Source organism: Pogonomyrmex barbatus, unplaced genomic scaffold (assembly GCF_055798465.1).
Source record: "Pogonomyrmex barbatus isolate J1 unplaced genomic scaffold, ASM5579846v1 scaffold9, whole genome shotgun sequence".
Lineage (NCBI taxonomy): Eukaryota > Metazoa > Arthropoda > Insecta > Hymenoptera > Formicidae > Pogonomyrmex > Pogonomyrmex barbatus.
Window position 1 is genome coordinate 7,687,777 of NW_028297193.1, and position 22,289 is coordinate 7,710,065.

General features: G+C 45.1%; 1 protein-coding gene across 1 annotated transcript; it reads left to right on the forward strand.

Annotated features, from left to right (window-relative positions):
- Positions 1–3,308: 3,308 nt before the first annotated feature.
- LOC148934600 (uncharacterized) lies at positions 3,309–5,288 on the forward strand. Its single transcript, XM_089084612.1, has 3 exons — positions 3,309–4,099; positions 4,237–4,530; positions 4,577–5,288. Exons 1-3 carry the CDS (start codon positions 3,309–3,311, stop codon positions 5,286–5,288), a joined length of 1,797 nt encoding a protein of 598 aa, XP_088940738.1.
- Positions 5,289–22,289: the final 17,001 nt, after the last annotated feature.

Consider the following 22,289-nt stretch of genomic DNA (forward strand, 5'->3'; position numbering starts at 1 on the left):
AATAAATATTACTGTGGGTTATTCCAGAACCAAGCGTTCGCTTTTCAACTCTTAAAACCGTGCGTTCCCTAAGTAAAATCGGGCAGAGTAGCAAAACTATGTCCAAAAAAAGGGAGGATGGTCATAAAAATCCTTCCGGTCGTCAGCCCGTCGCTTTCCCTTTTTTTTATAACCTGTACGCGTTCGAATACGTTACACTCATTTGAGCGTATCTGATTTTATGCGAGAAATTCTTAGATGCGTGGTACGCGTGAATTATGCGGCATTTATTAAACAATTGAACTTACCTTATCGAGATACTGCGCTGGCAATATATCTCCAAGGTGATGAAACGTTTGGTTGAACGCTCTACTGGTTGATGTGCTCGTGGATGGGCGAGGATTGCGGTCTGGTGCTCCACAGTTTGTCGGGCACTAGAAGTTCATATTCGGCGTCGTATTCAACGGCTTGACCGATTATCTCATGTGATCATATATCGCGGCCACGTGTAAATCGTAAAATAGTTGTCGGATTGTGTTGATACGACCTGCGCGGTTCCTTCGAGATTTCGACATTTGATGGAGGCTTTCGATAATTGTTAATCGATAAAGATGATTGGGAGTTTAGATATAAGCGTTCGGCCACGAGTCAAGTAAACGAATTACTCGTTTAATTCGGCTTCGCTTGGGAACATGGAGCTTATCGCGGGCAGAAAGTCTAATGTCTCTATCATGGTAAATGCGGACAACGCCTTGCTCCCAGAGACGCTTAAAATTCCTGTTAAATATTGTAATGAACGAAACCTTGAAAATTATATTATCGCCTCATACCTTGGTCGCTTTCTGATTCTCATGGCGTTGCAGTAATAGGGATTGCAAGAATAAAAGAACACGTGGCTATTATCAATGTACTACTTGAGATTACACTTACGTACAAATAATCCTATCACTAATAAGATAAACTAACTTAGGATTAACTTAATGATATGCTTAACGTTCGACGGCGCACAAGAGTGCCGTTTCGCTGTGCGCTGCGATGCTTCGTTGCGGCGGCGCGACTGCGCAAGATGGCGTGAGTGCGCAGACCCTCATGGTGCAGCGTCGCAATATGGCGGATGGCGTAGGCGTGCCAACGCATGTGGCGCTGGCGATGGCATGGGTTATGAAATTATACTAGATATGCGTGCTTATGATATGTATGCAATAGAATTAAGCCAATCAGAAGCGTAGGTGACTAAGAATGATGCGCGGTAAAAATAATATATGTACTGTTAATAATAATGATAATAGTGTTCAGGTTTGATAATGTCTTGATGATGTCTTATAATTAATTTAATATGGTAAATAATATATTTAAAGTATAATTGTTAATAACTAATAATAGTAATAATAATAAAACGTTTTGTTATGATAATAATAATGACATTGACAGTTGAGTATATTTTATTGTAATGCTAATGTTTATAACAAAGATTTTACTGATAATAAAGATGATTATGATGATACTATAACTAGTAATGAAAATATTAATGGTGGGGACGCGTCGTGTCGCGCAGAACGGCAGGAGAGCCAATAGTCGTTCTCGATCACCGACTTGGCAGCGTTTGATATTAAGGAGGTTTTGCATGTGTGAAAAGAAAAATATGTGGCGGCTCTACGGACGTTACATGGCCTATTGGCCCTTGCGACAGTACCGCTCCGATGGCGTAATCGGAAGCGTTTGTCGTTACTAAAAATTGTTTAGTGAAGTCACGGTAGAACTGATGTGATGGTTAGCTTTTCCTTTAGTGTTTCAAATGGATTTTGTTGTTCCGCTGTCCAAGCGAATTTTTCATCCTTTTTTGTTAATTTTGTCAGTGGCTTCGCTATCTTCTCGAAAAATTCTCGATGAATCTTCTATAATAACCGGCTAATGGTCTATGAAGGATTGCATGTCTTTTACCCTTTTTGATATTGGAAAGTTTATTACGGTTATTTTCGCTGGGTCCCGGATTATACCGTTTTCGGAGATAATGTGATCTAGGTATGTCATCTCCTTTCTTAAAAACTCACATTTATTCGGTTGTAGTTTCAGATTGTAGTCTCTTAGTTTTTTGAATACTTCAATTAGTCTTTTATTGTTTTAAATTTGGTCCGTATATTACGATGTCATCTAGATAGACTAGGCATTTGAGGCCTTGTAGTCCGGTTAGCACGGAATTCATAAGTTGGTGCACTCGTGCTCTCTCTTTCTCGCTCGCGCATGATCATGTCTTATCTCGCTCTGTTTCACGCGTGAGAAGTGTCTCTCTCTCTTGCTCGTTGCGTCCCGTCGCTCTCGCGCTCGTGAATGATCAACCGAGTGTTTCTCTCTCGCTCGCGAATGACTCTTTGCTCGTGTTTTCGCAGGCGTCGCATCCGCGTCCTGCATTTACTCGCATCGCCTAGTTCCGTCGTTTTATTCGCACTTACAATTATGCCGTCATCAATTTCCGCGTGCGCTCCGTTTTACCCGCGTCCGCGTTCCGTTTTGCTAGCACTCGTGTGCCTCGTTCTCGTTTTCCGTCCGTGTCGCGTTTCGTTCTAGTCCGCGTTTTCCGAGCGTTTCGCGAGCATCTTGCGTGCACACGCAGCGTGCGTTTCAGGCGCTCCGCCTTTCTTTTGCGAGCGACATATATTTTAGTGCGTTCTTTCTTTTCTTCATTCTTTACGTTTTCTCGTCTCTAGTATTTAGTTCTCGAACGTTCCTCCGTGTCCGCGGTGCCCTTGCTGCCATTGTACGTTACGTGAAAATAACATTGTCACGCGCTGTTCTCGTGTTCGCGGTGCCTCTGCTGGCATTGTACGTCTTCGATCTCTTTGTTCTGTGTTATTAGTTTTTAAGCGTTGTAAATATCGCGTCTTTGTTCGGTTAACATTGCGACTTTGATACGTTCTAGATTTAACGATTGTGTGCTCAAGAATAAACGTAACCGAGTCACAACTTCGCGAGACGTTGCTGGTGACTGTCGGATAACAAAATCGTGGCGTGACTTAGTTATTCTGCCTACTCCTGTCTATTAGACCTCTCACGGACTCGAGCCTGCCTTCCTCGGCAAGGCAGTGCCAACATAGCCTTACTGGCAGAGCAATAAATCCGCTACAAATTGGTGACCCCGAGTGTCCAATCCTCGCCAGCGATCGTCCCTTTCTCTACTGTAGCTCTCGTGGCGCACTCCTCTGTAACGCGGTCTTTTTGTGTTTCGCGCGTTTTGCGGTCGACTAGTTTGCCTGTGCAACCGTGTCCGGATTTTCAATCAGTGCGTTCAATTCCGTGTGCTCAGTGTTCGCGTTCGTGTGCTCGTATCGAAGATGATGGACCGCTCTCCGCCGCGCTCGGCTCTGCGTGACGACAGCTCGGTTTTTCAGCCTCTGCCTCAACGCTCTCACCGTCCGGGAAGCCCTCCTAACGAGGCATCCTCGGTCTTCCAGCCTTTGACGCGGAGCAGCTCGCACACGCCCAACCTGGATCTGCACGACGCCGACGTCGAATCCATCAACAATTGCAGGCTGCCACCCTTCTGGAAAACCAACCCAGATCTCTGGTTCTTCCAAATAGAATCGGTCTTTGCCTCAAGCCGCATTCGCTCAGACGACTCGGAGTATCATCTAGTTATCAGCGCCCTGGATCCGGAATCTCTGGCGGAAATTTCCGATATAATTCGTGCTCCGCCTTCTTCGGACAAATACATCTTCCTCAAAGAGAGCATAACTCGACGCTTCACAGATTCCGCTGACCGCCAGCTGCAAAAGCTCCTCAACGAGCTCGAGCTAGGCGACAAGAAGCCCTCACAGCTCCTACGCCAAATGCGCAGCCTCTCCGGGGACAAAGCTTCAGAGGAGATTCTCAGAGTCAAATGGCTCTCTCTCCTTCCGCCCAATGCTCAGCGCTTCCTAAAAATTTTCAGCGCTCCAAATTTGGATGAGCTCGCAGTGGCAGCGGACCACCTCTTGGAGGGCAGTAACAGTTCATACGTGATGGCCACGTTGCTTCCCACTCGTGCCTCGGCCTCAGCCGCACGCAGCCAGGCACATCAAGCCAATTTCGACAACCTGATAGGTTATCTCCTGGAGATCAAGAGCTCCCTGGCGCAGCTCATCTCGTTAATTCGTGAGCTCTATTCCAGACCGGGCCCATCAGCCTCGCATTTTAACAGATCTCGCTCACGCTCGCGGTCGAAAACCTCCTCGCCTGCGTCGCAAGGCGCGTGCTATTACCATCGGCGATTCGGCTTCTCAGCTCAATGGTGCACCACACCCTGCTCGTGCTTTGTGGTCAACCAGCCGCCGGAACAGCCTTTAAACTAAGCCGGCTGTCGGCGTCTGAGGCAGTCACCGGCAGCAGCAGCAACAACGCATTCGCCTTGCCGTCGGAAGAACTCCGTCTCCATGTTCACGACCGGACGTCAAACATCAAATTCTTGGTAGACTCGGGCTCTACCGTCTCCTTGGTATCGAAACACCTCTTCGCAAGACTGCTCAAGCCAACCGACACACCTGCATGCTGCAAACGGCACGTCTATCGTCACTTATGGTGAAAAGTTCCTAACCGTCGACTTTGGCCTTTGCCGAACCTTCAGGTGGACCTTCGTAATCGCCGACGTTCAATCGGCCATCATCGGAGCAGATTTCCTCCACCACTACGGCCTGATTCTGGATCTGAAGAAGCGAGCACTGTTGGATGCCCTCACCTCGCTCTCCATCAAAGGTGATCTCGCCGTAGCCGCTATCTTCGGAATCTCCTCTTGTCCACCCGGTCTGCCGCCGGATCCGATTTCATCAAGCTACCAGGCCCTCATTAAGGAATTCGGGGATCTCGGTCTAGCAAAGCTTCGCTTTTCAGCAGCCTCCGCACACGTCGAACACCACATCGTCATGTCTGGACCTTCGGTGATGGAACGAACGCGCAGACTTGCGGGCGAGAATCTTAAGGCTGCACGCGAAGACTTCGAACGGATGCTGCACCACGGGATCATCCGCCTGTCAAACAGTCAATGGGCCAGCCCTCTCCACATGATTGGCAAAAAGCAGAGTGGCTGGCGTGCTACAGGCGACTACCGTCGATTGAACACTCAGACGGTACCCGACAGATATCCAATTCCCCGCATTGACGATATCTTTCAACGGCTCCATGGCAAAAACATTTTCTCAACACTGGATCTCGAGCGAGCCTATTTTCAAATCCCTGTCGCTCAAACTGACATCGCAAAGACGGCCGTCACCACACCTTTCGGCATCTTCGAGTACTTGGGAATACCTCTTGGCTTACGGAATGCCACGCAGACCTTCTAGATGCATATGGACAACATATTCAGAGGACACGACTTTGTTAGCTGCTACATCGATGACGTCATCATTGCCTCCAGCTCACACGAAGAACACCTACGACACCTCAGAACGGTGTTCGAGCTGCTACGCTCTCATCAGCTAACGTTAAACTGGAGCAAGTGCCAGATCGGCCAGAAGGAATTGAATTATCTGGGCTACACACTCAACGCTCATGGATTCAGATCATCGACCGAGCGTGTCGAAGCCATTCTGGCTTATCCAAGACCAGAAACCATATCAGATCTTCGATGATTCCTGGGGGTGATCAATTTTTACAGACGGACTGTGCCGCACGCTGTCCAGCTGCAAGCCCCTCTCTGCGTCTTTCTATAAGGAGCAAAGAAAAGGGACAAGCGCAAAATCTCATGGACAACCGAGTCTGAAGCAGCATTTCAAGCCTGCAAGTCCAGCCTGGCCTCAGCTACATTGTCGTCATACCTCTCGCCGTCAGCTCCGCTTCGACTGACCACCGACGCCTCGGACTCCGCCATCGGCGCTTCTCTCGAGCAACTTGCAGAGAACTCCTGGAAACCTCTCGGTTTCTTCTCGAGGAAGCTCAGCCGTGCAGAGAAAAATTACAGTACGTACGACAGAGAGCTACTTGCGATCTTCGCTTCGATTAAATTTTTCCAGCACATCCTCGAAGGCAGACAATTTGCAATTCGGACCGACCATCGTCCTCTCATCTACGCCTTCTCACAAAGGTCGGAGAAAGCCTCATCTCGCCAGTGCCGTTAGCTTGACTATATCGGCCAGTTCAGTACTTCTATCTTTCACATGAAGGGTGATGAAAATACAGTTGCCGATGCGCTCTCCCGGGTCAACGCAATCACCATGCCTACCGCTCTGAATGCTTCCATGCTGCATGAAGCTCAAGCCGAGGACAACGAACTGCCCTCCCTGCAGGAGAATACTTCACTCAATCTCCTCAGAATCATCATCGAGGGTTTCGACATCTACTGCGACGTTTCTTCTGGTTGGGTAAGACCCTACATTCCAAAAGCTCTCAGACGCCAGGCATTCGTGGTAGTGCACAATCTCTCGCATCCCAGCGGAAGGATCACCGCTCGCACGCTGAGAGAGAAATTCATTTGGCCAGGAATCAAGAAAGACGCTCTCCGGTGGGCTCGAGAATGTCTTCCGTGCCAACGGGCGAAGGTCCACCGACACAACCGAAGCGAGCCCGCCAAGATCATTGTTCCAGATGGACGCTTCAACCATGTCCACCTGGACATCATCGTGCTGCCTCAGGTAAACGATCTCAAATACTGTCTCACCATAATCGATCGTTTCACCAGATGGCCAGCTGCGATTCCTCAAAGACATCCAAGCGAGCACAGTGGCCACGGCGTTCTATGGATCTGCCAGTATGGCACCCCGCTCACCATAATCAAAGACCAAGGCATTTAGTTCGAATCGGCTCTCTTCTCAGTCCTGGCAAAAATGGTCGGAGCACGGAGGACTCACTCTACTCCGTACCATCCTCAGTCGAACGGGATCATTGAGCGCTGGCACAGGACTCTAAAAGCAGCTCTGATGTGCAATCCGGACATACCATGGCCACAACTGTTGCCGATTGTCCTGCTTAGCCTGCGCACCGCAGTCAAAGACGATCTACAAGCTTCCCCGGCAGACCTTTTTTACGGCACGTCTCTCCGCATTCCGGTTTTTTGTCACTCAAGACCTCCCGTCTGATCTGTAGGAATTTCTTCCAGCTCTCAGGGACCACATCCGATCTGTCAGGCCCACACCGACGACCCACCACTCCAGGCCTCGCCACTTCTTCCTCCAGGATCTAGCCACGTGCACCCACGTATTCAAACGGGTGGACTCGGTAAAGAAACCCCTGGAGCCGCCTTACACCGGCTCGCATCAAGTCATCCGAAGGCTCAACAAGGTCTTTGTCATTTGCATCAATGGAACAGAGAAGACGGTCTCGGTCGACTGTCTCAAACCAGCCTACCTGGCAGCTTCAATTGAACCAGCGCATCTTCACGGCCAGAACCGGTTCATCGGCCGGCTTCCTCGGGTCCTAGAAAGATGGTGCCACCGACGAAGGTCACTGAGGGGGGAGTGGCTGTGGCGCCCTTGCCCCCGGTCGCCGCTCCGCTACCTTGCACGCTCGCCACCGAGCGCCACCGTCCACCGAGGAAGCAGACGTTGATGCCACGACTAGTGTGGTGACTTCCGCTTTCTTCCCCGTCGGCCATTACCACGCGCATTGTGTCGAACGGCCATTACGTGTCAATCAACGGACACGCAGCAGCCATACGTTTGGTGGAGAGAAGAAGGAGAGAGAGACTCCGGCATCTTCAGTGTCAACGCATTACTGTGTCGTGACCGGTACATGACAGCGACTGTGCAGTATAAAGTGTCGTGTACGCGACAAAGACTATGGAGTGTCAAAAGTTCTGTCTCGCCGGCTCTGTGCGACTGCGTACGGCGCGCCGCACCTGTTGCGCTGAGTGCTCGCCGTCTCTCTCACTCTGCGTGCGCCTCCACCTCTCTCGCTTGCGCGCGACGTGAGTGCACTCGTGCTCTTTCTTTCTCGCTCGCGCATGATCATGTCTTATTTCGCTCTCTTTCACGCGTAAGAAGTGTCTCTCTCTCTTGCTCGTTGTGTTCCGTCGCTCTCGCGCTCGTGAATGATCAACCGAGTGTTTCTCTCTCGCGAATGACGTCTTTGCTCGTGTTTTCGCAGGCATCGCATCCGCGTCCTGCGTTTACCCGCATCGCCTAGTTTCGTCGTTTTATTCGCGCTTACAATTGTGCCGTCATCAATTTCCGCGTGCGCTCCGTTTTACCTGCGCCCGCGTTCCGTTTTGCTAGCACTCGTGTGCCGTCTCGTTTTCCGTCCGTGTCGCGTCTCGTTCTAGTCTGCGTTTTCCGAGCGTTTCGCGAGCGTCTTGCGTGCACACGCAGCGTGTTTCAGGTGCTCCGCCTTTTTTTTGCGAGCGACATATATTTTAGTGCGTTCTTTCTTTTCTTCATTCTTTGCGTTTTCTCGTCTCTATTATTTAGTTTTCGAACGTTCCTCCGTGTCCGCGGTGCCCTTGCTGGCATTGTACGTTACGTGAAAATAACATTGTCACGCGCTGTTCTCGTGTTCGCGGTGCCTCTGCTGGCATTGTACGTCTTCGATCTCTTTGTTCTGTGTTATTAGTTTTTAAGCGTTGTAAATATCGCGTCTTTGTTCGGTTAACATTGCGACTTTGATACGTTCTAGATTTAACGATTGTGTGCTCAAGAATAAACGTGACTGAGTCAGAACTTCGCGAGACGTTGCTGGCGACGGTCGGATAACAAAATCGTGGCGTGACTTAGTTATTCTGCCTACTCCTATCTATCAGACCTCTCACGGACTCGAGCCTGCCTTCCTCGGCAAGGCAGTGCCAGCATAGCCTTACTGGCAGAGCAATAAATCCGCTACAATATAAACTTTTAAATAATTTTAAGCGATATATTCTTTTATTATAAGTATAGGAAAGGTTTTACGATGCTGTCTCCTAACACAGTCATAAATAATTAAAAATTTTTGAAAAATTTACACTGAACATGACTAGAGATACTCTCGGCGTTGGGACGTGACATCTCCATCCGTGGAGAAAGTCGATCTCCGAACTTTATAATAATGTTTTATATATTATATATATATTTTATATATGTATATATGTGTGTATATTGTTGCTAGTATTTTTCTCCTTCTAGTCATCTATCTTCTTGTATGTATGTTATATGTTTTTTTCTTTCCTTCTACCTTTATTATTAAAATTGTCGCGTTCGCGGCGTTACTTCCCGTGATCGCGATACTCGGCGGAGCGCTCTCGGAAAAGAAGAACACTGTTTTAAGAAAGACTCGCTCTTTATTAAACCAACGGTACAGAAACGCGTCCGGCCACCGCAGAATCCGGCCGTCAAATCTGCAAAACAGTCGGAGAACGACGCGTTGCCAAGGGCCAATCCTCTATTCGAACTCTTATCGATTGATATTGATTATTTCTTAGCAGCGCCGAACGGAATACCGCAACGGCCGCAACACTGCCCCCCTCTTCATAAAATTGTCGTCCCGACAATTCTTCCTCTTTCAAGAACTTCTTCTTGGAAAAGACTTCTGGGCTCCTGGCGTCTTCCTGCCCTACCCTGGGCTGCTGCCTCAGGTTACCGGGCGCCGCTACTTCCAATCCCAGTCTTCTCTACTCTTCAGAAGAATCTTGTTCTTGAAATTCTCGTGCGTTTCACTCTTGACTCTTCGTCTTAAGCTTTGCGCACTTCTCTCTTCTATTTTTCGGGCAAAGTGGGGATAATCGTCGTGGACCCTTACGTCTTTCTAAAAGACACACTAAGCCCCTGCCTCGGCATTCGCCCATCGTCCCCCGGAAAAACCACGACTCGGAAAACCGGGGGTGAGGCAGACTTCTTTTCAGTTTGAAGCACGAGCCTGAAGATCTTGCTTGGTGGTCAGGCTCGAGGATCTCCCCACGACGCTTCTCACGACGGAAGGAAGCTTAAAGAAAAATAAAACAGAACACAGTAACTCAAAACAATTAACAAGAAATAAAAGTAATGTCGAAATTGGAAAACCGGGCCCCGAAAATCTCTACTTAAAATTCTTCCCTTTCCCTATACGGAGCTAACCTGTCAGCATGCACAACCTTGCTTTTCCGACCACCTGAACGAGAAATACAGAAAACTACATCACTAATTTTCTTAATTATCTCAAAAGGCCCCTCCCAATCGTTCTGTAGTTTGGGAGACCTACCCTTCTTACGATGAGGATTAAATAACCAAACCTTCTGTCCTTCCTCAAAAACGGGATGCCTAGCCTTTCGATCATAGCGGCACTTGATCTTCAAAGACCTTGATTCTAATCTCTCTCTTACTCTCTGATGAATTTCATCCAGCTTCTGCCGCAAATTTCGAACGTACTCCTCCGCTGACTCGGAAAAACCATAACTGGGAGGAGTACCTCTTAGCAAATCCATCGGCAAGGTAAGATCTCTTCCGCAAAATAATTCTGAAGGAGTTACGCCTGTAGCCTCATGTTTAGAGGTCCTATAGGCAAGAAGAAACATGGGAATCCAACGATCCCAATCCTTTTGATTCTCTTCAATAAACTTTGACAAATACTGTAAAATCGTCTGATGTTGTCTTTCAATTTGACCATCAGACTGAGGATGAAGAGCGGTCGTCCTCGTTTTCCTAATTCCCAAAATTCTCATCAATTCTTGAAAGAGCTGTGATTCAAAATTCCTTCCCTGATCAGTATGAAGTTCCAACGGGACCCCATATCTAGAAACAACCTGATTAACAAAAATTTCTGCTACCGTAGTAGCTCTCATATTTTTCAAAGGAAAAGCTTCTACCCATTTAGTGAAACAATCAACAACAACTAGGAGATACTTGTTGCCTGAAGAAGAAACAGGTAACGGGCCTAAAATATCCATCTGAATCCTCTCAAAAGGAGCTCCCGAATTAAAGATCTGCAAAGGAGATTTCCCCTTATCTGCAGCACCCCTCTTCGCAATACAAATCTTACAGGTTCTGCACCATTCCTCAACATCCTTCTTACAGGTTGCCCAATAAAAACGTTTCCGGATCTTTTCCAGCGTTTTATTGATCCCGAAATGCCCTCCAGAAGGAGTATCATGAGCTTCTTCTAAAATCTGCTTCACTTTGCTTCGCGGGACCATCAACTGAAGAAAACTGTTTTTCAAATTAGGAGCCTCCCATCTCTTATGCAAAATCCCATTTTGGACTTCCAAGGCATGCCATTGATGCCAATAGATCTTGGCTGACAATCCTTTCGAAGAAACTTCCTCCCAAGAAGGTCGCAAATCATTTTCTTTCGCAAGTAAAAACATTGCCAGTTCCTGATCCTCTATTTGAGCCCTTCGCCAATCCTCAGAAGAATCCTCACGCAAAACAATACGAGCAACTACTTTATCCTCCAAAAGCCCTCTCTGAACTTCCACTTTAGAACAGAATCTACATTTTTCTTCTACACAAGGGCGTCTCGAAAGACCATCGGCATTACCGTGTATAATCCCCTTTCGATGAGCAACATCAAAATTGTATTGTTGTAACCTTTCCATCCAGCGAGCCAATTGTCCCTCCAAGTCTTTGAAGGACATCAACCATCTCAAAGAAGCATGATCAGTTCGAATAGAGAAACTCTTTCCGTACAAATAATGATGAAAATGTTTCATCGAATCTACCAAAGCTAATAACTCTCTTCTTGTTGTGCAATAATTCCGCTCAGGTTTGTTCAAAACTCGACTATAATAAGCAATGACCCTCTCACAGCCGTCCTGAACTTGTGAAAGTACCGCCCCTATTCCAAAACCTGAAGCATCCGTATCCAAAATCATCTTTCCTTCCCCCTTCGGAAAGGAAAGAAGAGGTGCAGACGTTAATGCCTGTTTTAACCTCAAAAATGCTTCTTGACATTGCTCAGTCCATTCAAATTTAGTCAAATTCTCAGTTAATTTAAATAGAGGCTTCGCAATTGAAGAAAATCCTTTAACAAACTTCCGATAATAAGAGCAAAATCCAAGAAAACTCCGGACCTGTTTCTTATTCTGAGGAACTGGCCACTCAGTGACCGCTTCAGTCTTCTCAGGATCCGTAGTGATCCCGGCAGAAGAAACAATATGACCCAAATATTTTACCTGTCTCTTAAATAAATCACATTTCTTTGGGTTAACACTAAGTTTCGCAGCACGAAATCTCAGAAGAACCTCTCTTAAATTCTCTTTCATTTTCTCAAAGGTTTTGCCAAAAACTATCACATCATCTAAATAAACCAGGCAAATTTTCGAAAGTAAACCCCGTAACACCCGTTCCATAAGACGTTCAAAGGTAGCTGGGGCATTACACAGACCAAAAGGCATCGCAACAAATTGCCAAAGTCCATTCCCCACAGAAAAAGCAGTCTTTTCCCTATCTTCGGGACGAATTTTCAGTTGCCAATAACCACTCTTCAAATCTAGAGTAGAAAACCAGACATTTCCCGATAACTGATCAAGAAGATCGTCAACCCTTGGTAGCGGATAAGAATCTTTTTTCGTAACCGCATTCAATTTCCGAAAATCAATGCAAAATCTAAGAGATCCATCTTTCTTCTTTACCAAAACTGCTGGAGAAACCCAAGGGCTTGAAGATTCTTCAATTACCCCTTGTTCTTTCATGTCCTCCATAATTTTTTCAACTTCTGAACGCATATGAATTGGAATTCTCCTAGGAGCCTGTTTGATAGGACAAGAATCCATTAATTCAATTTTATGTTGAAGAACTTCACACTTTCCTGCAACAGCTTGCTCCGAAAACACGTCACGAAATTCTCGCAACAATGTAGCGAAAACTAATCTCTGATCTTCCTCCAACTCTCGGGAATTATTATTAAAAAATTCTTCCAACTCCGCGGGCACAGCTTCATCCTCTTGCTTAATTCGACGACAAAAATCTTCCCTATGACCTCCACGGAGAAAAGATTCTATAACAGTTTGCATCCCTATTCGTGAAAAGAAATCCGCGCCCAAAATACAATCCTCTCCAATATCGGCAACGAAAATCGGTAACTCTAAATCAAATCTCCCTAACTTTATCTTAGCAAATATTTTAAAACTAATCGGGACTCTTTCCCCCGTAGGATATCTCAAATTTTTTTCCTTAGCTGAAAAACGCTTCCCTTTTCTCCCTATAAATTTACTACTCACTAAGGTCACATCGGAGCCCGTATCCAATTTAAAAAAACAATCTTTCCCATTAAGAGAGCCTTGAAAAACAAAATTTCTTGATTTTTCACACCCTCTCTCAAAACGCCTACAAACACCCGGGGCATTTCTTCCATTTGTCGAGCCCGCCCCTGTAAGTTCGACAAAACCTATTTTCCCTGCTGTGAAATAGAAAGTGATGGACACTCGGAACGGAAGTGCCCTTGTTTTCTGCACTGCCAACATTCCTGTTTCTTTTGAATTTTAAAATTCTTCTTTTTCATAAAATTTAATCCCCTCGTTCCACGAGATTTTACTTTAAACCCGTTCAAATCAGGATTGCTCTTATAATTCGAGCAATCTTTAACCTCCTTAAAATTAAAATTTCTCCGCTCTTTTAAACAATTCTCCCTAATAATTTTAATAGCCAAAGCTCTTTCTACCGCAGCCCTCAAAGACGTTAACCCTTCTAGCTGCAATGTCTGTTTAACATTCACATCAGACAATGCAAGTACAAACTGAGAACAAGCAATTTTGTCACGAACTCCAGGAGAACATTCAGGATAAGCTAATCGAGATAAACGCTCGATATCCGAGCCTAATGCAGCTAAATCTTCTCCGAATCTCTGTTTTCGATTCGTAAATTGATAATAATAATTTTGCGAGGATAAATTTTCTCCAAAACGTAGTTCTAAACGCGCGACTAAATTTTCAAGTTGAGAGTTCTCAAAATCCGTGCCCCCTTCCAAAATCGCACGCGCTTTTCCTCGGAGACATGACGCTAATACGACAGCCTTTTCCGCGTTTCCCAAATTATTCGCCCGCGCAATTAAATTAAATTGCGTAAGATATTCGCGCAACGGAACACTACCATCATAAATATCGGGCTTAAGCTTCAAGTCGGAATTAAAATTTGAAAAAGGAAATGACTGGCCTGATATCGGACGTTGCGAAATCTCTTCCTGCGGACCGGGCATAGAAAATGTTTCTGTCTCTCGACGAGCGCGCTCCTCCCTCAGAGAGCGAAGCTCCTCCAGCGTTAAGCGAAGAATCTCCTCCAAATTCGGAGACGCCTCCGGTCCTTCCGCTCGAGTGCAGGCCCTTTTCCTCGCAGAGATCACTCTCCGACTTTTCGCCTCTTCCTGTCCAGTCCCCGTCTCTTCTGTTTGTCGCTCCGCCATTATCTCTCTCACACACACACACACGAATCGAAAAATTCGATCCCGGACGAGCCCCCAAAATTGTCGCGTTCGCGGCGTTACTTCCCGTGATCGCGATACTCGGCGGAGCGCTCTCGGAAAAGAAGAACACTGTTTTAAGAAAGACTCGCTCTTTATTAAACCAACGGTACAGAAACGCGTCCGGCCACCGCAGAATCCGGCCGTCAAATCTGCAAAACAGTCGGAGAACGACGCGTTGCCAAGGGCCGTTCCTCTATTCGAACTCTTATCGATTGATATTGATTATTTCTTAGCAGCGCCGAACGGAATACCGCAACGGCCGCAACAATATTATTATTGTTAGGATTGTTAAAGGTATTTTATGGAATGATTATTAAGAGAGAGGTGTAGGTTATTTGCGTAGATTTCATTTAATTAGTTATTGATTTTCTACGGAAAGATTAATATATATATATATATATATGATGGACTGTATTATTTTATTTTCAGAGTAGCATAAATTCATTTATTTCGAGTATGTTTTATTTATAATTTTATTCTAGTCCTTGATCTCTCCGTATATATTTTAGTGAATAATAAAAAGTTTTTTCTATTTTATATATATATATCTCTATTATTACTATCATAATTATTATTATCTCTACCGTTATAAGGGATATCTTAGAGGATGGTTATTTAGGAGTAGGGTTTTTGATCGGGTTAATATATAAATTGTGACAATCCTTTTCCCATCACCATGTTCTCTTTTATTTTTTTTTATTCATTAATACTTGTTGCATTGAAGAATTTTGTGTGTATAGTGTATACATGTATGTATTTGCTGATAATGATTGAATATATATATAATATAATAATACATAACATATAATATGCGATTATATAATTGTATTCGTTTGTATAATAGTTTGTTATTATATTTTTGTGTAGATATATATATGTACGCGCGGTCATTGTTCGCTGCTAAATATAATTCAATGACCTTGCATGTTATCGCAGTGCATGCAGTATCTTATATGGAATAATTATCTCACATAACGTCGTATATATCAGGTGGTCAACTCGACCTTGTCCGTCAATCACATACTGTCGGCATTGATAGCAATCAATTGCACGCTTCGCTTGTAATAACAGTTTATAACATCGTTCGCAATGCAATATGGTATTTTGAAGTACACGAGAAATCGCGTGTAATTGTCGTCAAAATGCGCGCGGTTTAAAATACAAAATGTATGTTCCGCTGTCACGTATTCCGCACAAAATATAACATCATTTGATATTTGCACGTACCACGCGGCTAGGCAATATAATTTATACGCCGGCATAGAATTTAGATTTAAATAGTCGCGATAAGGAGGCACATAGATTTCTTGCGATCGCTCAAGTGGAGGAGAACTCTGAGGAATCGGTATGGCTTGCTCACCTACGGCGTGTTCCCGATATCGTGGTGGCTCCAAGTTGTCATATGTCCTCCTGGTTGCTCCTCCTGATTGCTCCTCCGGCTGTGTCGTGACGTTGCGTCTATAGTTGCTCGGTCGTGGATCCATTTCCATATATTCGGGTGATTCAGGGCCACTCGGACTTCCTGTCGCGGCAGCGGAAAAATCGGTGATACTTCTCCTCGGCAGCTGAGTCATCCTTACGTGGTCTCGGTGGTAGATCAGGTGATGATCGCGGCAGATTACCAGCGGCATCCATCCTTTCAACGATTTCATTCAATAAATCTCGAATGAGATCAGACGTCGGAGTAATGGTGTGAGATTCTCGTGGGGGAATAACCTCATATTCTCGCCTGGGAAGTTGCACAGGTTCCCTCGCGTAGACTTCTGGGTCGGTCGGTCCGACGTCCATGTCTAGTCCGACATCCCATCCTTCCGGCATAGAGGATGAAATTTCTTCGTTCATCATTGTACGGCCAGATAGTGGATTTCTCGTATAAGAATGGCTCGATAATGCTGGTCCATGAGACCACGTCTGCGCTGCAGTGTAGTCGTCCTAGCACACGATGCCAACGTTGCCTTTCAGCGTTAATACATCTCTGCATTCAGACCTTTCCTTTTGATTTTCTGCAAGTGACCACCCAAAGATTTTAATAAAAATTTCAAGTCTTATAGGGTATCATTTACGAAACGGTGCAATGCTCTTCTTTAGCGTTTGTAGCAATGACGAGACTCTGAGGCTACTCTACATTAAACTAAGCACTCTCAGAGTATGCGTTTTTATTTTCTATTGAGGGGTGAGAGGAGGTATCATTGCTCCTTTGTTTCTTACAGCAACGCTCGTGGGCTTGTCTTGCCGTGTCGCAGATCCAGGGATTCTTGCAAGGCAAGGACAAGGCGAGCAAGAGTATCCCGAGTAATCCGATACTGCATGCAGCTGCAGTATACATGATGAAGCGCGAATTTTGCAACTTCCTTTTTTTGATCTAGCGTGCTTTTTCTATAATATCGTTAAACGATGCTTCTATATTGCTATGATTGGTTATCCAAATTTCATGCGCAGCTTCTGTGAAATTAATTTTATATTCCCTTTGGATAGGCTCATATAATTCTAGAATGCTTAAATTATTCGTGGGGATGAAATGTTGAGCGAATGTTGTAGTCTGATAGGCTGGATGACTCATAGTGGCCGTTCTCGCTCTTATCTTACATTCTTGTTGCACAGAAATTATTCCAGAATTATTTATTTCAAATTACTTTGTTGTATGATTGTCGATATGGTAGTTCGTGTATCCACCAATGTAATAGTGGTCGGCTATGTTGAGGTGGTCGTTGCCAACGTGGGTTGTCGTGAAGTAGTCGTGCTGTCGATTGGATTGGGTGGAACCAGCTCGCTGTCTGGTTCACGCTCAAGCAAAGCGGAAAGGGCGACAGGCGCGAGAGGGAAGGAAAGGTTTTCGTGCAGGTTCCCAGAATAAGGCAATCTTAAAAGTACATTATATATTTTTTATGGTACAAAAGACGATGAAAGCAAAGAGCGTGGTGCGGAGGTTTGCGTTCCCCGCGTGTTCGGTGTGCGTCAGGAGGTGGTTGGATTGCGAGGTTCCTCGCGAGGTTCCTCGCGGAAGCGCTGCGCTCGCCTCTCGCGGGCACCAGCCCCGCCGTGGTGAGCGGTCCTAGCGCGGCTCGTCAGCACGTCTCCGGCGGGTGGAGAGGCTTCAGTCTGAGAGACGGCGTGATAAGAAGCCTGCCGGTGGTCTCGATGGGGCGTTCCTCTGACAATGCTCCCTAAGTCTAGCGGAATGAGGCGCCACGAATTTCTGGTGGCGTCAGGACGTTGTCCGGTAAAGCCTTGAGCAGGCGGGCAGTGATGCGCCGCAATCTGCGGCGAGATCCTCGCCCGTTGCGGGGTAGACTGCGTCCCTACGGGCCGGGAAACTGATGTTACGGCCCGGCGTAGGCGGGCAAGTCCGAGGAACTGCGCTCGGGCGCGGTGGTGTCCGTGACGCTGGCCCGGACGCGTGGCTGTCAGCTGATGATGAGGATGTCGAGAGGGCGCCGAACAACTCGACTAGTTGCTCTTGCCTGGAGACCGTGGGGCGATGGTCGCCCCTTGTCGCAGGCGGCGCGGGCCCTGGCCGGCGCAAAATCGCCGATGATCCTGGATGCGTCGGTGCCTGGATGTCTCGCTGTCCTCCTAGCTGGGAAGTCTGCTCAGTGCTGGTCCTGGCGGCGGGGGTAGGCCTCCCCGCGATGGCTGCCAGCAGGCTGCTCGGGCACGGGCGGATGCGGCTGCGAAGTCGGCGGCGGTGAAGAGGCGGCTGCGACATGGTGGCGGAGTCTAGGTCCCTGGATGGCGTACTCCTGGTGTCGACTCCGCGGCGTGGCTTTCCTCCGGTGTCGTTCAGTTGTCTCTCGGCAGGGGTGTCGGGAGTCTCGCTCAACGGCGTGCACGGCCGCGTCGGAGGGTAGAGGAGATCCTCTATGGCGTGCGCGGCCACTGAGGGGGGAGTACGACCTATTAGTGGTCGGTAACGCCAGCCGCAAAAAAGGCTGTATAATGACCGCAAGCGGTCAGACCTCAGCGCTACTTAAGCCGTGTACGGGCCCCAGTGTGCACTGAGGGGTAGTGTCGATCGGTGGTGCTGGCCGCTCTTATATAGCGGTGATGTTGCTTTCCGCGCACGAGTAGATGTTCGACCGGTTGGCCATCTCGTGGCGAGTGCGTGAATCACTCTCGTGCGCGGGCGGGCCCAGGGTATCGGATATGCTTTCTGCGCACGAGTGGATGGTCGAACGGCTGGCCATCTCGTGGCGAGCGTGTGAGTCACTCCCGTACGCGGGCCCACGGTGTCGGCGCGTGGCAGCGCGGCGGCGCGCGCCGGCGCGCTCGTCGCTGGGCCAGAGTGGCGGTGACCGCTACAGTTGTATGACGGCAATTTAATCGCACAATTTCTTTTTCTGTAGTAGAGTAAATCCAATTTCCTGGAGTAGTCAGAGTTTTCCAATATGTATCTTGAAGTTTTATAATTTTTATTTTACATTTATTAGGCTTTATATTTTTATTTAATAAAATCTCGACGTCGCAGCTTGGAGTCTGCCTTATCTTTTTCAAGGGAAACGTAGCTGGCCAGATGAAGACGCTGTCGGATGCTATGCATTTCTAGTTCTCCTTGACAGAATTCGTAGAAATTATCGGCGTCTTCATTTAATGCTACATGCGCTATCTCGGTTTCAATTGTTGCAAATTTTGTTGTGTCAAATGACTGTCTAACGGGTATTGATTTATAAAGTTTATATTGTCCAGGTGTTAGCAATGGAATTTGTAAAATAAAAGACGATCTTGTAGATATGCAACGTGCAGGATAGAAATTTTTATTAAGCGATCGATTCCCTCTTTATTAATAGCTACTGGAAACTCGGCATACGGAATTTGTTCTTGAATGTGTTTAAAATTTTTTATTAAGTATTGTGGCGATATTATTCGTGGATGTATTAGTCCTTGCTTTCCAAATAGTATTCCGTCTATTAGAATATTCAAATCAATTTCGTGTTCTAATATTGCTATATTTATATCCTCTATTACTCGTTCGATATTATCATTAATTTTATTTCGAATAATTACGTTGGTTACATTTTTATATTTTTCATCTATGTATTGTCGAAGATCGGCTAGCTGCATTTTTATCTTCAGGGTCGCGTTATACAATTCCCCGAAATGAGAGCGCGTTGCGATGATCTGATTGATAAATAGCGTCGCAAGATCGTTGGTTTTATTTTCTACATGTTTTATCGCATTATTAATATAATAAGAGTCTTCTGCGGTTAGCGTCCCAAATAAAACTTTACTTAATTGTCCGATGAATTCTAGGGGAGCTCTTTTCATTCGTGATTCTACGAGCAATTCGTGGATATGAAATTTATATTGCTTTATTTTATTAATTTTCCTTGTTAATTCTGTGCGTTGTTTTTGACCAGTATTACATGTGTATGGAATTTGGTCAATTGCAACTTTGTTCGATTTATTTCGCGTTGAAGTTTTTCGAATACGCCTATGACATCATCTAAATTGATGTACATTATCATTTTCTAAAAAATATCTGATGTGCGCATCTCGCCTAACGCCTCATAGAATACCAAATTGACAAATAAAACATCGAGTAAATGCATTTGCAATTTCCTCTGAATTTGTCTGTACGAGAGGCACGGCAATGGAATATTTTGTTAGCAAATCCTGAATAGTTAAAATATATTCATTGTCATTTTCTGTTACAGATAGTAGTCCTAGAATATCCATTGAAATTTTGTCAAATGCATCGACAGGTGTGTCGATTATTATCATTGGCTGTTTTGTTTTTACGCGTACTAATTTTTTCTTTTGACAGCTATTGCAAGCTTGAATATAATTTTCAACTTGTTTTTTCATGTTATCCCAGTAATATTTATGTATCCGCGCCACTGTCTTCGCGATTCCCTTGTGTCCTCCGACACTGGATTCATGACATTCATGTATGATACGCAATCTCTCTTCTAGTTTCGGTATGCATATTTGTCCCTTACATATTGTTATCTGTATGTTAGTACTTAGGAATGTTAACCGCATAATATTGCGTATTCTAAACCATGGCACATTGATATTACTTTTACTCTGCGATATATTTGCGTGTAAAATATTCGATCGTATCATTTCATTTTTTAATTCTTTAAAGGCGTTTACAATGTCATTTTCTCTTATTCTATTATTTAACTCTTCTTTAATTATTAATCCGAATATTTTTCTATTGTTTCTGTCCATAGTTAATACATGTTCAATTATTCCTTAACAATTTGAAAGTAGTAGTAATACTAGGCGGGTTCTAACCCAGGTCCTCCGAGGGGGGTGCGGGTGTGCGGGGGGGGGGGGCGGAGGGCGCGGAGAAGAAGGGAGGGGAAAGTCAGAGGCGGCGATCCTTTGAACTGAGCCGTGGGGGAGGAGGGGATAGATAAAATAGTAGGATTTGATGAAGAGGATATAAACAAGTGAATAAAAAAGTAGATAAACAAATAGATAAATAAGAAGATAAATACATAGATAAACAAATAGAAAATTGCGACTCGAAAGACATGATGTCACGGGGAGGAGGGGGTAGTGAAGAAAGACGAAACGAGGTGAGATAAACAAATAGGATAAGATAGCAAGACGATATAAACAAATGGATAAACGGGCGGCGAAGATGATATAAAAAAATTGCGCGTGGACATGACGTCAGGGGGGAGGGCCGCCGCCGCGTCCATCGCTGCCGCTTCGCCCGCCGCCACCGCCGCCGAGTAAAAAATAAAAAAAAGAAAAAAATAAAAAAAGATTCACCAGGTTGAGGTAGAAGAGTCATAAAAAAAGTCACTTAAAAATACAAAAAGAAATGTCACAATCCAAGAAAATGTCACGTAAAAATACACACAAAAAATGTTTAACAATCCAAGAAAAAATCACTGTCACTTTAACAAATACACAAAAAGAAAATGTTAGTAATCCAAGAAATAACTTTACCCCTTCCGAATTACTCGCAGGAAGGGGACTTCATCCACATACCGCGGAATTAACCCGCAGGGGGACTTCTGGATAATTGTCCTCCTCTTCCTCCTTTTCCTCTTCATCCTGTGCCGAAGCCAATGAACTAATATATTCATATAAATGTATTGACCATGGCAGTTTTGCAACACCAACGAGAGGGTTGTTGTCAACATAATAAATAGTTTGTTCCTCCACATATACCACGAAATTACAGTTGTACTCTGCCTCGTTGTATCTTGCGCAGATGATGATGCGTGGTAATGCCATTGCGAAGACGTTGCATTGAAAGTTCTTCATGCAAAAGCAATTGTTTTTCGCACACCGGTGATTCTTCGCGCACAAAATTAGTATCCAAGTGATGCCACGAAGACGTTTCAACGATATGCCTCCACAAGACTCATTGCATGAGATTGAACGCGGCGTATCAAGAGAAGCGCCGATATTCCGGCTGCTATAAACAAATCGGGGAGACCTATGATGATGCTCCGATTTAGACAAAGGGACAAAGAAATTGTCGATGATATATAATGAGTCATGGGGTGTGCAGAATCACAGTAGAAGTCTAATGTGAGAGAGAAAGCTGACGTGCATACAAAAAAATGCAAAAGTATCGTATAGTATCTAACGCTCAACGAGAAGAAATGGCAAGTGAAAAAGCATTGCAGGAATTTGATTATTTGACTTATATTAGAAATTTATTAAAAATTACTTATCCAACTGAAACAGTACGTATATTTATTCACATGTATCTTTCTAATGTTTAAAATATTAAACTCAATATTTTTGTAATTTGACATTATATCTCGATGGTATCTCAGTTGTGGAAACCTGCAAGTACGGAATCTTATAAAAATTCAAATACACCATCCGAATGGGGTACGTAATTTTTTTTCCTCTTTTTCTTTTTCTCTCTCTCTCTTTTTTCTTTTTTTCTTTATTTGATATGTGATGTATTTTGTGAATTATGAAATTGAGATTTTTTTAATTATTTTTTGTAGTATTTGTGCATATATGATATCAAAATTGATAATGACTTTATGAATATTAATCATCAGTGATGAATACGTCGCCTATATCAGCGTCGC